The sequence below is a fragment of the Jaculus jaculus genome, chromosome 6 (assembly GCF_020740685.1).
Source record: "Jaculus jaculus isolate mJacJac1 chromosome 6, mJacJac1.mat.Y.cur, whole genome shotgun sequence".
Taxonomy (NCBI): Eukaryota; Metazoa; Chordata; class Mammalia; order Rodentia; family Dipodidae; genus Jaculus; species Jaculus jaculus.
This window is the reverse complement of record NC_059107.1, coordinates 44494842-44510626: the sequence shown is the minus strand read 5'-3', so window position 1 is coordinate 44510626 and position 15785 is coordinate 44494842. Positions and strand designations below refer to the sequence as shown.

Sequence of the window (15785 nt, the reverse complement as noted above, 5' to 3'; positions counted from 1 at the left end):
GTGCGTGATTTTCTTTCTGTAACTCGATTGTGTAATTCTGGAATATGAACTTTGTAGATGCAAATACCACGTCATAGCATCAAAAGGTGGGACATGGGAGCCGGGCGTGGTGGCGCACGCCTTTAATCCCAGCACTCGGGAGGCAGAGGTAGGAGGATTGCCATGAGTTTGAGGACACCCTGACACCCTGAGACTACATTGTGAATTCCAGGTCAGCCTGAGCCAGAGTGAGACCCTACCTTGAAAAAACCAAAAAAAAAAAAAAAAAAAAAAAGGTGGGACTTGGGAGCTGGGGGCGGGGGCGGGGGCGGGGAGATGGCTGCCAGTAAAGTGCTTGCCACACAAGCATGAGACTCTGAATTCAGATCCCCATCATCTACGTAAAAGCCAGGTGTGGTAGCACATGGGTGTAGCGGTGCTGGGGAGGTGGAGACAGGAGGATTCCCAGGGCTTGCTGGCTAGCTACTCTCGCAACAGCAGCGTGCTTCGGGCTCAGTGAAAACATGCAACATAAACACACTCTTGACTCGGTAAACATTTATCAGGCCAGGCTCCAGGAGAGGATGGTAGTACTTTTCATGGCTCATAGGTCACCTAAGAATCTTTTGTTGAGATTCCTGTCTATGGTGCCCAGGAGCAGCTTGCCTGCCCCAAGCTCCTGCCTGGGTTTGTGGGCTGTGGCGGGCCAGGCTGTGCACGCTTAGGGCCCAGCTCAAGCTCCCTGAAGCACCCACGGGGGTGGCACCCATGGGGAGGGGGATGGGAGCTAGCCAGTTAGTGGAGCTCAAAGTACACAGTATGTACTGGATGAATGAATATACCTCATCCGTAGGAAATGAAGTTTTTTCCCTTTTTTTGTTTATATTTATTTAAGAGCAATAGAGAGAGAGAGGCAGAGAGAGAGAGAGAGAATGGGCGTGCCAGGGCCTCCAGCCACTGCAAACGAACTCCAGACATGCGCCTGCTTGTGCAGCTGGCTAGCTAATGTGGGTCCTGGGTCCTGGGGAATCGAGACTTGAACCGGGGTCCTTAGGTTTCAAAGGCAAGCACTTAACCGCTAAGCCATCTCTCCAGCCCGAAATTGGAGTTTTTCACTCAGGAATTGAAGGATATGGCAGAGCATCTGCTTATGGTGGCCAAATTTATCCTTTTTCTGGAATATTTGAAAATTTTCCCAGGAAATGTTTCTGAATAAGAAAACACATTTAAATTTGAAGAAGCTGTTGTTTTAGGGAGCACTGACTTGCTAGAAGATGATGTAAAAAAACTGTACAAGAACTGGGAAAAGGATATGTAGGCAACATTTATCATTTGATGCACACAAACCACAATCACTTTTCTTCATCATTATCAAAGATTCTTTGTGGGAAAGAGATTCTGCACTGGATCAATCAACTGGCCTGTCTTAGCTCCTATATACCTTTTCTTTCTTTTTTTTTTAATTAAAAAAAATTTTTTTTTCAGACAAGCCCAACAGATTGGCCTTTTTTTTTTTTTTTTAATGCGAGAGACTGGTAGGAGGAAGAGAGACAGAGAGAGAAGGACAGAGAATTGGTGTGCCAGGGCCTCTGGCCACTGTAATTGAACTCCAGACATATGTGTGTGCATGTGCAACCTTGAACACTTGCATCACCTTGTGCATCTGGCTTACGTGGGATCTGGCAAGTAGAACATGGGTCCTTAGGATTCACAGGAAAGTGCCTTAGCTGCTAAGCCATCTCTGCAGCCCTCCTGCATACTCTTTCTATAGAGTTACCTCCTGAAGGAGTGGCTCGCCCCCCCTGCCCTGAAGTATAGCGTCAGCTAAGAGCTCAGGACACCACTGCTTCACAGCCATGGCAAGCACTACATCAGGCTCCAGACCTGGGTGCCATGCTAAACTCTAAACATCTCCAAAGTCACAACTTCAGAACAGTAGCTGAGTATCACTAGAGAAAAGCAATCAGTAAGCATCCCTTGGCTAGCTTATTTTATTTTCTTTTTTCATTTTTGGTTTTCCGAGGTAGGGTCTCACTCTAGCTCAGGCTGACCTGGAATTCACTATGTAGTCTCAGGATGGCCTCAAACTCTCAGTGATCCTCCTACTTCTGCTCCCAAGTGCTAGGGTTGAAGGCGTGCGCCACCATGCCTGGCCTATCTCTTGGCTATTTTGTATGCAAAGATGGCTCTCCCCGCAATCCCAATTTTTCAGCTCAGGATTATTTTTGTAATAAAAAAAAGAAAGAAAAGAAAAAGAAAATCACTTGGCACAAGAGGGAGAACTGCACAAAGCTGTCCTCTGTTTTGTTTGATTTTTACCAACTTGTAAATTTGGATTTTCTTCTGTTTTATACAAGCTCTGTTAAGTTATGTTTACAGTACTTTGTATTGCTGTTTACAAATCTTGCATGGAGTTCTGCTGCTGTGAAAGAAATCTTCATCCTCAAACATTAGGCAGGCTGGGCTGGAGAGATGACTTAGTGGTTAAGGCGTTTTCCTGCAAAGCCAAAGGACCCAGGTTCAATTTCCCAGGACCCACATAAGCCAGATATGCAAGGTGGCACATATGTCTGGGGTTTTGCAGCAGCTAGAGGTCCTGGTACGACCATTCTCTCTCTGCTTCTCTCTTTCAAATAAATAAATAAAAATGAAAAAAAATTCGGCAGGTAATCTTTGTACACGTCCTGACAGTTGCCAGTGCTATGGCAAATCATAGGCACATACAAAGGTCCTCACACAGTTTTAGTTTCCCTCACCTGATTAGCTGTCTTTTAGATAGTAATTTGTTATTGCTATTGATATTTTGACACTAGATACAGGGAATCAAACTGGCCTGGTGTGCGGAAGCACACACGTTCAGAACGCTTGGGACCCCAGGCAGTTCCCCTTCACACCCCTCTTTCTGAGTAGCACAGATCCCAATGTACCCATGGAATGGTTGGTTTCATTCCAATTATCCATTCTCCTCAGCGGGATGGGATTCTTGTCGCTGTCTGGCTTGGATGCCCCTGATCATATTAAAGATTTTTGTTGTTGTTGTTGAAGATATTCCTGTAACTGACAAGCAGTTTTGAACATGTGTTGGGGGAGGGGATTCATCTTTATTTATTTATTTTTGATTTTATTATTTATTTGAGAGAGACAGAGTCAGAAAGAGAAAGAGAGAGACAGACAGACAGACAGAGAGAGAAGGAGAGTGTGCCAGGGCCTCCAGCCACTGCAAACAAATTCCAGACGCATCTGGCTTATATGGATCCTGGGGAATTGAACCTGAGTCCTTTGGCTTTGTAGCTACTGCCTTAACCACTAAGCAATCCCTCCATTTTTATTTTAATTCAGAATTCCCTCCTGCACAAGGTTTTTATTTATTTATTTGAGAGAGAGAGAGAGAATGAGCATGCCAGGGCCTCCAGCCACTGCAAATGCACTCCAGATACATGTGCCCCCTTGTGCATCTGGCTAATGTGGGTTCTGGGGAATCAAACTGAGGTCCTTTGGCTTTGCAGGCAAGTGCCTTAACTGCTAAGCCAACTCTCCAGCCCCTGCACAAGATTTTTTGATGAGGTAGGTATATCCTAAGTGATAGCTTTCTGTTTAGCAGTATGAGGTTGATATTGAACTACTTTTTAACTATTCAGGCTACCTTTTATACTGGACCTTGAGTCTAAAGAAACACACCCCAAACAAGTAATTCTTTGATATTTCATTCTTTTTCTGCACCATATCAGATAGTTTGTTGGAATTTATTGGTTTATAATGAGAATAGTTTTACTATAAGTAGTGTATTCTCATTGAACTTTTTTTTTTTTTTTGAAAATCCATAGTTTTGTGTGTCTTGAAATCCATCTTTCTAAGAATGAATGTTACCTCAGTAGCAAGGAGGCTGTCTGTCAGTGTCTACCCCAAGTTTGACCCTTGGATGTAGGAACCAAACCATTACATGTTACAATGTTCTGCCTTAAGAATGAATGTAGGGCTGGAGAGATGGCTTAGCGGTTAAGCGCTTGCCTGTGAAGCCTAAGGATCCCGGTTCGAGGCTCGGTTCCCCAGGTCCCACGTTAGCCAGATGCACAAGGGGGCGCACGCGTCTGGCGTTCGTTTGCAGTAGCTGGAGGCCCTGGCACGCCCATTCTCTCTCTTCTCTCCCTATCTGCCTCTTTCTCTCTCTGTCACTATCAAATAAATAAAAATAAAACAAAAAAAATTAAAAAAAAAGAATGAATGTAAAATTAAATGCTGTATATAAATGATCCTAGGCAGTGACTTCAGCTATATATTGTTAGTTTTTGTCATTTACATTTATTTAAACTTTCAGTTTGAGTTGTTTACTATTTCTCTATGTATAGATACATATCTTTTTTGTTTTTTGATTTTTTGAGGTAGGGTCTCACTCTAGCCCAGGCTGACCTGGAATTCACTCTGTAATCTCAGGGTGGCCTCGAACTCACAGCAATCCTCCTATCTCTGCCTCCCCAAGTGCTGGGGTTATAGATGTGCGCTACCACGTCCAGCTAGCTACATATCTTTGAGTAAGCTACATTTTAAACTTTTCCATAGCTGATTTTGATTGATTTTTTTTTTTTTTTTTTTTTTTTTTTTTTTTGTTTTTCAAGGTAGGGTCTCACTCTGGCTCAGGCTGACCTGGAATTCACTATGTAGTCTCAGGGTGGCCTCAAACTCTCAGAGATCCTCCTACCTCTGCCTCCCGAGTGCTGGGATTAAAGGCGTGCGCCACCACGCCCGGTTTTGATTGATTTTTTATCAACATATGCACACCATGTTCATAGGAAAAATAGACCTTGGGTTATAAGCATTGGCCTGAGGCAATTGAAGCCACTTGATGCTGTTTTGACTGTTCTGTTTCTAGAGAGGAAAGCCGTTCCAAATTGATCTGCTTTGTGGGGCTTTGTTTTAATTAAGAGAGTTGATAGAAAGACAGAAGGAATAGGTGATATTTGTGGAGAGTTGACTTGGTCCAGGTCTGAAAGTGAGACTTAGGACAAAACATTAATGTCCCAGCAGTAAGTTGTCCACAAAAGAAGATTGCTAGCCCCAAAACCTAGTTTCGTGGAAAGTGCTTGTAATGATATGAAGCAGTGTTTTCTGCCCACTGAAATATACATGTTGTAAGCCCGCAGTCCCTTGAAACCCAAGGGAATGGCCCTTAGGCATTTTGGGTCAATAGCCTGAGACATTCTATCTGTGCTTATTCAAACCTCAGCAACTCAACACATGAAAGTTTTATTGTATTTCTTGCTTTTTTAATTAATTTTTTTTTATTTGAGACTGAGAGAGAATGGGCATGCCAGAGCCTTTATACAATACAAATGAACTCCAGATACATACACGCCCTTGTGCAGCTGGCTTACATGGACGTGGATAATTGAACCTGGGTCTTTAGGCTATTCAGGCAAGTGCCTTAACTGCTACACCATCTCTCCAGCCCATATTTGATTCTTTCTGAAGTGTCTGGAGTTTTAAAATAGTATAAAGGGTCTTACTAAAAATAAACAGTGGCCTAAGGCCAATTACCTAACAGCAGATAAAATTCTGGACATGAGATTTCTTCCAATCTAATTGTACCTGAGGTTGAAGAAAGGGGTCTTTTGAAAATCTCATTCAAGTGAGGTCCTTCTCTATAGTTCGGATTAAGGATGGGTTTAACTAGCTAACATTTGACTTGCTTTTCTTGCCCTTGGGAGAAAAGAATCTTGTTCTTAACTTGAACTCTTTTAAGAAAAATCCAGATAAAAAATCTGATCATTAATATGACTGATGGAATCAGATACATTTTTTTTTTTTGGAGTAACCCATATGAAACACATTCTTCCTCGTCGGTTGAACAATAATAGAGTTAGAAGGTCAGAGATGTCTGGTTTCCATGGTATATATTTTAAAAAATATCCTTGAGATTTTTTAACCCTCAGTAGGGGGCAACAGCTTTGGGATATGTGTCTTATGGCCTTGTGGAAGGCAATGATCTTAGCACACCTCCACTCAATGGCTGAATTCCAGAGTAATAGCATATGTTACCCATCACCAGCATTTGTACAGAGCAGGGAATTCCAGTTTTAGTCCATTGGGAGCACCATGTATATGAGGAGATTCGACACCACAGACAGCTGCAGGACTCTGTTTCCATGGCTTTTTCTATCACATAATGGGTTGAAACACATTACTGCTTTAGGGCTGTAATGTCTGTGTCTCATGGCTCCATTCTGTAAGATTCCTTGTAGTTACAATACATGCTGTTTTCTTTAAATGACTAAGTTTAAAGCACTCAACTTTTTTTTTTTTTTTTTTTTTAAGCAGTTGACCATCCTGTTATCCTTCGTCAGTGTGGTTTAAGAAGTCTAGCTTAATTGCTCCACTTTTTGTGGTCCGCTCAGTGCATACACACACATCTCCACCGTCGACAGATGGTACAGCTGTCAACGAATCTTCAAGGACCTAAAGATCATTTCTTGTGATTGCAAGCTGTTGCAGTCCGGTTCGCATTGCTGGTAGAAATCACCCAACCAAAAGCAGCTTCTGGGAAAAAGAGGTTTATTTGGCTTACAGGCTCGAGGGGAAGCTCCACAATGGCAGGGGAAAACGATGGCATGAGCAGAGGGTAGACATCACCCCCTGGCCAACAGAAGATGGACCACAGCAACAGGAGGGTGTGCCAAACACTGGCATGGGGAAACTGGCTATAAAGCCCATAAGCCCGCCCCCAACAATACACTCCCTCCAGGAGGCATTAATTCTCAAATCTCCATCAGCTGGGAACCTAGCATTCAGAACACCTAAGTTTATGGGGGACACCTGAATCAAACTACCACACAAGCATACTGTCATTCATAGTGCTTATATAAAATTACCAGGGATCTTCACTTTTGCTACCTTGATATAGCATTTGGCTATCATGTTACAATAATGAAATATATCAATTTATTAAAAAATACTTTTATAAGAAAAAAAAAAGAATCTTGTTGTGAGAAGGCCACAGGGCCACTTGTAGGAACATGGTCTTTATTTGTTTTTTAAAAAATATTTTTATTTATTTATTTGAGAGACAGAGAGAGAATGGGCACACCAGGGCTTCTAGCCAAACGAACTCCAGATGCATGTGCCCCCTTGTGCATCTGCCTTAAGTGGGTCCTGGAGAGTCAAACCAGGATTCTTTGCAGGCAAGTGCCTTAACTGCTAAGCCACCTCTCCAGCCCTGTGATCTGTATTTTCAAATCTCTCCTTTTCCCACTTCCACTGCCCATTTTCTCTAGTTAAGGCTTTTGTCCTTTTTCTCTTGAACTGATGCAAAATTCACCCCTTTCTCTGAATCCACACCAATCCATCCTGTAGGCCACTTATTTTAACCTCCACAAAGTATGGACAATTCCCTCATTTAATATCTTCCAGCCTGTGGTGGTTTAACTCACATGTCTCCCGTAAACTCATGTGTTTGGAATGCTTGGTCCCCAGCTGGTGGCAATTTGGGAGGTGGAGCCTTGCTAGATGAGGCATCTTTTTTTCTTTATTAATTAATTTATTTTTCTCTTAAATTTATTTTATTTTAATTTATTTCTTTTATTGACAACTTCCATAATTATAGACAATAAGCCATGTTAATTCCCTCCCTGCTCCCACTTTTCCCTGTGAAACTCCACTCTCCATCATATCCCTTCCCCCTCTCAATCAGTCTCTCTTTTACTTTGATATCATCATCTTTTCCTCCTATTATAATGGTCTTGTGTAGGTAGTGCCAGGCACTGTGAGGTCATGCATATCCAGGCCATTTTATGTCTGGAGGAGCACAGTGTAATGAGTCCTAGTCTTCCTTTGGCTCTTACATTCTTTCCACCACTAGAGGAGGTGTCTTATTGGAGATGAGCTTTGGGGTGTTATAGCCAGCTTCCCCTTGCCAGAGCTTGGCTCACTCTCCTGCTGCTGTTTGCTACCCACTGTGGCAGAAAAGTCATTCACTTTTCTGACTTCTTTCTGTGGGAGAGAAGTCATCCACGGTTTTAATCAGCAGTAGACCCTGAAAGTCTTACATCTCTCTGATTAGACTGGAGCCCACTCCACAGGAGGGATACCATGCCTGGTACTGACAACTTAGTCAAAAAGCCTATGGCTGGGGTGGTCATAAGTGCTAAGGGGAAAGTGGTCCTGTTATCTGCCTAAATAAATATATTATGCCCATCAAACTGCCCTCTAAACATTTATGTTTATACCCACTTATTAGTGCTACTCTTGTGGTTAGAGAAGCTTCTCTTTTCAGATAGTGGTGACCACTAGGGAGACTCAAAATTCACCAGAGCGCTGAGAAGGAGTGACAGCGGAGTGTTCAGCACTGAGACATCTCTATCACACCCCCAAGGCTCAGGGAGCACTGTGGAAGATGTGGTGGACACAATGCAAGAGTCAAAGAAGGGGAGGCGGGTCTGCAATACTGTCCTCCAGACACAAAGTGAACATGGGGTTCATGACCTCACAGTGGCTGATGCTACCTACACATGACATGCATAACAATAATATCAAAATAGAAGAGAGCCTAATTAGATAAAAGCAGGGGCTTAGTGGAGGGGGTTCTGGGAGAGAAAAATGGGGGTCATGGGAGAATATTATGATCATGGCATTTTGTCTATATTTATGGAAATTTTCAATAAAAAGTTAAAAAAGATGATGGATTTGGGGCCAGCCTAGGCCACATGGCAAGACTGTTTCTCCTGGGGCTGGGGAGGTGGCTCAGCAGTTAAAGGTGTTTCCTTACAAAGCCTGACAGCCTGAGGGCATGACTTGGTGGTAAGATCATGTGCTGATCATGCAAAAGGCCCTGGGCTTGATCCTAGACACACCCACAAAAAGTCCCACAGGTCAGTCAGACAAGTACCCTTCCTTTTCGAACTCCTGCAGGACATGTTGGAGTGTAGACGCTGTTGCGATTAAAAACCTATATTTACTTGAGACAAAATGAGAGTGTAGGGCACGTCGGGGTCTCCCAACACTGCAGTGATGCAAATGAACTTCATATGCGTGCACCGCTTGGTGTGTCTGGTTTTACATGGATGCTGGGGAACCAAACGTTGGCTGTCAGATTGCAAACACATTTTTTTTTGTTTTGTTTTGTTTTGTTTTGAGGTAGGGTCTCACTCTGGCCCAGGTTGACCTGGAATTCACTATGGAGTCTCAGGGTGGCCTCGAACTCATGACTGCTGAACCATCTCTGCAGCTCCGATGCTGGTACTTTAAGTACCCTTGCAGCCCAAGGCCAAGGGGGGATGCCCAGTGCCCCTGTTAACCAAGCTGAAGTAACCTTGAGTTGTAACTTTACTCTGTCATCTGGGTGTCTTTCTGCCTCTCCTCAACCCCATCGGTGCTGGGAACAGAGCAGAACAGCCTCTTCCCCTTAGCGATCCTGAAGAACCACCAGCCTTCTTTACCTCCCACTCTGCCGCCTCCATGACGCCTAGTGCAGAAGCTGAATCATGGGGCATGAAACCTTCCCGCTCCCCCAGAAACTCATAAAAGGGAGCCACCTCACTTTGCTCTTGAGCACTTCTTTTTTTATTTTTTGAGGAAGTCCCAACAGACTGCCTTTTTCTTCTTTTTATAAGAGAGAGAGAGAGACAGAGAGAGAATGGGCACACGAGGGCCTCCAGCTGCTGCAATTGAATTCCAGACGCATGCACCACGTTATGTGTCTGACTTACAAGGGATCTGGGGAGTCCAACATGAGTCGTTAGGCTTCACAGGCAAGCGCCTTCCCCACTAAACCATCTCTCCAGTCCTCTAGAGCGCTCTCAAGCTCTCTCTTTCTCTCTGGCTTCAGACCCCGGTATACCAGCCGGTGGCATCTTGCTGTAACTCCCCTAGTAATGCCTGAACTCTAAAAAGGCAGTGGCCTCAGATGCCTCTCTTTGGATCGGACTGCTTTACAGCTGTTCTCCCTCCTCTCAAAAATATCTCCCAGGCCGGGTATGGTGAAGCACGCCTTTAATGCCAGCACTCAAGAGGCAGCGGTAGGAGGATCACCCTGAGTTCAAGGCCACCTTGAGATTACATAGTGAATTCCAGGTCAGCCTGGGCTAGAGCAAGATTCCACCTTGAAAAAAAAAAAAATCTACCAGGACACAGCTGATCCTTGCTTCGAGAGTGCCAGCTGCTTCTGCTTTCCACTACATCATGAGCTGGTCAATGTGGAAAGCTGTTCGTGCATGATGCCATTCGACCTCTGCTACCCAGAACAGCGCCTGACGCACAGTAGGTCCTGCTGGTATACCTTTGGATGACTGGATTAGGGTGATGATTTTGTGAATGGGGGGAAAAGATAGTTTAAACTAGGTTGAGAATATATATAGGGAAATACTGCCTAGATGATTTTTGAGAAGAAATGACAGAATTAGACAACCCCAAAGGCAATAACACTCCCCATAAGTGCCCACTGAGTGAATGGCTGCAGAGACAAGGGGGAAAGGCACCCGTCAAAGCCAGGACAAAGGTGACTAGTAACTAGGAGCCATTCACAACATGAAGAAAGAGACAATTGAAGAACTGAGGGAGAAAAGGCTGAGCTCCAAGTGGCTGAGGGCAGTCTGAGTGTCCCAGGGAAAGCCCAAGGCTGCTGGCGAGGCAGGAAGCAAAGCTCAGAGGGAGGGTGGGGCTACTGACAGAGACCAGGGGACCATGGCAGAGCAGAAGCTTGGAGCGTGGAAGAAGTTTCTACCATGCTCTCTTTCATGTCAAAATACTTTCCCACAAGAAGAAGGATCTGAGGGGACTCATAGAGCCTAACAAGGTAAATGGAGTGAGCGAGACTTGGAGCTGGAAACCATATTCATCTAAAATTACCAAATATGAGGCGTGTTTTCCCCTACATCCCTCATAGAAACCAAATGACAGCTATTTTTGCCAAGCCTGAAATAGAACTTGCCAGGTTTGAGGGCTTCTGTTCAATTCCCTGCAGGCTGCAGGAGAGGGGCAGCCTGGAGAGCCTTCAATCAGAACCGAGAGAGGGAATGATGGCTGAGGTGAGAGATAAGGTTCAAGAACCACCCTGGACTGGACCGCTGTCTTCATGCTTTGGGGGGAGGGGATGGTCAGAGCAGGGTCTGAGAATGAGGAGACAGGAGAGAAGCTTCCATCCTTAACCACAGCAAACCTTCAGAGCTTAGAGCCGGCAGGCCGAGAGAGACCCTCATTTGGCTAGGGGCTTCCACAGCTCATCAAATCTTTCTCACAGGGTCCCTGTGAGTTTACCAAAGTCCTGCCCTAAGAGCTGTGGACTTCCTCTTCCCTTCATACCTTCCTCTAACCAGATATACAGATATTTCTTAAGCCTTTTATACTCCTTTTGCATCTGGCTCTGTTTCAGCCTCATAGGGACTTCCCTGTGCCAAAACAAAACCCAAGCCTGGATTACAGATGTCTGCATCATTTATTGGCATGAGCTCACAGTGGACAGCTGGTTATCTGGCCAGGCGTGAGCCTGAGAGAATGAGGAAATGAATTTCCCCTGCAGGCAGAACTCTGCGCATTCACATAGCCAGAAAGGAACAATGCTCTCAGGTAAGACATTTACCTGAGGGTGACTCACATGTCCCCCAAAAAGTCATGTGGGTTGAACACTTGGTCCCTAGGCTGTAGCAATTTGGGAAGTGGAGCCTTGCTGGAGGAGGCGTGGAGGAGGGCCAGGCTTAGGAGGATTATGGCCAGCTCCCTCTTCCAGAAATCAGCTCCCTCTCCTGTTGCCGTTTTCTTCCTGCTGTGCAGAGGTGATGTACAGCCTCTACTCATGCCATGCTTTCCCCTGCCATCATGCAGTGTCCCGAGACCATAAACCAAAACAAAAACCTTTCTTCCCGTCAGCTGCTTTTGGTTGGGCGCTTTGTCCCGGCAACACGAAGGTAACTACAACAGTCACAGTGTTTACATATTTTCTGTATTCTCACTGCTCTGGCATCTGAGGCCTCACAGCACCCAGTACTGGCCAGATTCTCGGTGTGTGCCTCTTCTATGTAGGCCCGTCAATCCTGAGACCACTATTCCAAACTCCCTCCCTTTAGGAGCTTTCACAGGCTGAGCTAATATTCCCCAGCCACGACCACCCCACAGTCAAGTACCAGACCGCTAGAATGCCACGCAAAGCCAGAGTCTGCTGAAAATGTTCAAGTGAGCCAATCCTCATTCTGCTTGCTTTCCTTTCCCCGAAGAAATTACAGCCAAGGTTGCTGACCCTGTCCACCCTCAGCCCATCTTCTGAGAGCTCTGCGCGTCCCCACGTGGCTCCACACAGCATGCTATACTTCTGCTCCTAGGAAACTATGGCTACAAACCTCTCCCTTCATGTTAGTCATTTCAATGTCAGTGTCTTACTATCTATGAATCAAACCACAAATACATTTTTTGTTCTTGTTTTTGTGAGGTAGGGTGTCACTCTGGCCCAGGCTCACCTGGAATCCACTATTGTAGTCTCAGGGTGGCCTTGAACTCACTGTGATCATCCTACCTCTGCCTCCTGAGTGCTGGGGTTAAACACATGCACTGCCACACCCAGTTACAAATACATTTTTTGATTGAGGTAGGGTTTCTTTTTTTATTTTTATTTATTTGCAAGCAGAGAGAGATAGAGAGAAGAGAGAATAAGCATGCCAGGGCCTCCAGGTGCTGCAAACAAATTCCAGCTGTATGTGCCAGCTTGTGCATCTGGCTTTATGTAGGCACTGAGGAGTTGAACTCAGGTCATTAGGCTTCATAGGCAAGCGTCTTAACCACTGAACCTCTCTCTAGCCCAGAGACAGTGTTTCATGTGTCTCAGGTTGGCCTCAGGTTCCGTATAGTAGTGAGGATGACCTTGAACTTCTGGTCCTCTAGTCCCTGCCACCTAAATCCTGGGATGACAGGTGCGTGCCACCGTGCCTGGTTTAAGTGGAGCTGGAGACAGAATCTAGTACTTCGTGCATGCTGGTCAAGCACTCTACAAACTGAGCTACAATGCTAGCCTCAAGTATACTGGGTCTTGCTAGGTAGACCAGGCTGGCCTCAAGTTCTGAGATTATAGAAGTGTGCTACCATGTCTGGGTTAACAAAATTGCTTTTTTTTTTAACATAAATGTTTTAACTAGTTCTATTTTAGTTTATTTCCCTCCCCTCAATGTAGTGTGTAGGCTATGGGGGTGACGCTTTGTCTGACAGCTCAGTGCTTACAGTGCGGAAGCTAAGGTTGTAGCCTGTCAGAAGCAGAGAGGGAGACCTCCGTCCTGAGATCCTGAGTGGAGTGTCAGGCTACAGCACTTAGCAACTAAAAAAACGTGGATTTGACAAATGGGTGATTTCTAAAGAATTCTTATGGGAGGGTTGTTTTGGGTTTTCTTTTTCATTTTTATAAATTGTGACTCCAACCTGAGACTCCATAGTGAATTCCAGGTCAGCCTGGGCTAGAGTGAGACCCTACCTCAAAAAACAACAACAACAAAAAATAATAATAATAAATAAATAAATAAACGAGAGAAGAATTGTTCCCTGCCTCCCAGCTGGGTCAGCAGGAGATGAGACTAAGGAGGAATGTGCAGAGATACAACATGGCTGGCTCTGGAAGCACGAGGAAGAAAAGGGCCACAGCCCAGTGCTGGCTGCCTGTAGGAGCTGACAAAGGCAGGGAAGTGGACTCTCCAGAGTCACCAAAGCTTAGTCAGCACTAAATAATTTACCAGGGTTTGAGCTCTCCCAGCTGAGCTGACAGAACGCTCTGCCCAAGCAAAGTAGGGGATCAGCCCTTGGAGGGTGGTGACCTTAGTGAGGCCTCCCTCCCTGGCACAGTTGCCCTGCATCGTAGGCTGGAAGGGGTCAAGAAGGCGAGAGCTGGAAGAGGCTGCCTAAGGCCATGTCAGTTGAGCACCAGGAGAGGCTCTGTTTGCAAGTTCCCAGTTATTTATAGTGTACACAGGGAGATGTCCTTACACATAGCAGGGACTGATCTCCAGAGGAGAAATCACTTCCTCTGGATCCCCTGCTTAGGAGCAGCCACAGAAAGGAGTTCTGGAAAAGTGGGAGAGGAGGGGCTGAGCTCTGGGTACAGCTGAGCTGGAGGTGTTCGTTATAAAGACATCTTGGGAAATCTAAAACAAAACAATGACTGTCTGAGCCCACTCTGAATTATTTCTTTACCTATACCAAACTTGCAAAGTGGTATCTGAGTAAAAGAGGAAGAAAGATTATTATTACACATCCTTTTTTCTTTCTTTTTTAAAAAATATTTTATTTTTTCTTTATTTGAGAGAGAGAGAGAGAGAATGGGCATGGCAGGGCCTTCAGTGGCTGCAAACAAATTCCAGACACATGCGCCCCCATGTACATCTGGCTTATATGGGCTGCTGGGCAAGTGCCTTAACCATTAAGCCATTTCTCCAGCCCTTTTTGCTTTTTTAAGAAATTTATTTTTAATTTGTTTATTTGCAAGGACAGAGAGTGAGAGAGAGAGAGAGAAAAAAAAATAGGTACACCAGGGCCTCCTGCCACTACAAACAAATTTCAGATGCATGTGCTACTTTGTGCCTCTGGCTTTACGTGGGTACCAGGGAATTGAACCCAGGCCATGAGGCTTTGCAAACAAGTACCTTTGACCACTCAGCCATCTCTCCAGGCTCTCTTTCATTTTTTAAAAAACATAGTTTTACTTATTTGCAGCAGAGAGAGAGAGAATGGGAATGAGTGTGCCAGTGTATAGTGCCGCTGCAAACAAACTTACATGAATAATGAGATAATCAAACCCAGGCTTCTAGGCTTTGCAAGCAAGTGCTTTTAACCACCAAGCCATCCCTCCAGCCCCCACATCCTTTTTTCAAATGAGGCCACGGAGGCTCTTGTAAGTTTAAGCCAATGCATTGATCAAATTTCAAAGTTAGGGCTTGACCTCAGTCTCTTTACGACCAGACCCACACTCTGGCGTGGGTTAGTGCCCTACATAAGAAAGGACACCCACCCATAGAGCATGTCTTCATCAATCAAGAGTGGCTTAGCTTTCTTGCCGAGGGCACTCAGTGTACCTAGGGATGATGTCGGGGTCTCCAAATCACCCCAAAGCAATCAGGATAATCCTCCAACCAGAGGGTCCTCCCAGTCAGCTTTACAAGTGCTCAGCTGTGTGCAAGGTGCTTCTGGAAACAACAGAAGATGATGAACAGCCCCTGTGCTCAAAGAGCAGAAACGGCAACAGGGCTTGAAGCACGGAGTGTTGGACACATACACTGAAATGTAGTCCGAGATGTAGAGACAGGAAAAAACCCAAGTTTGCTGGATGCTAGGGTCTTTGCATCTGCTCTCATTGTCAGATGGTGATTCGTGGCCTAGAGTTTTCCATACAAGGAAATGGAGGCCAAAAGAAGTGAAGTTGTTCAGGCCATGTGGTGGAATAGGAGGCTTCCCATTCCAAGTGCTATTTCTTCTCCCTGTACCTCTCGGCTTTCCTACTTCAACAGTGAAGGTCCAGACAGGGGACAGGAATCCTGAGGAGTCTTATGAGAAGGCTGATAAGGGGACTCCATCCTGCTATCAGTGCCCACGCCAAGGAGGGCATCCCCTTCTGCTACCACCTCATGCTTAGCCGCAGCCCCTCAGCCCATCACCTCCCCCCCCCCCCCGCCTTCAGAATGAGCAGTGCTACTTACATATTCTTTAATGTCCTTTGACTTCACAGCCTTATAGGAATAATATGCAGGGTAAAGGGTGCCAAATATAAGCCTGGAGAGACAGAAGAGAGGAAAAGGGAAAGATGAAACCATTTATCAATTCTTGGAGCGACAGGCACTACCACTGTGGGCTGATTC

The 15785-nt window shown here is 45.2% G+C and overlaps 1 protein-coding gene and 1 pseudogene across 1 annotated transcript in view; one reads left to right on the top strand and one right to left on the bottom strand.

Annotated features, from left to right (window-relative positions):
- Reep1 (receptor accessory protein 1) overlaps nt 1–15785 on the bottom strand; it is a 127945-nt gene that overhangs the window by 58291 nt on the left and 53869 nt on the right. Inside the window, 1 exon segment of the mRNA XM_045152996.1 lies at nt 15627–15699. Within this exon segment, the coding sequence (XP_045008931.1) occupies nt 15627–15699 (73 nt within the window).
- LOC123461426 lies at nt 760–1879 on the top strand (annotated as a pseudogene).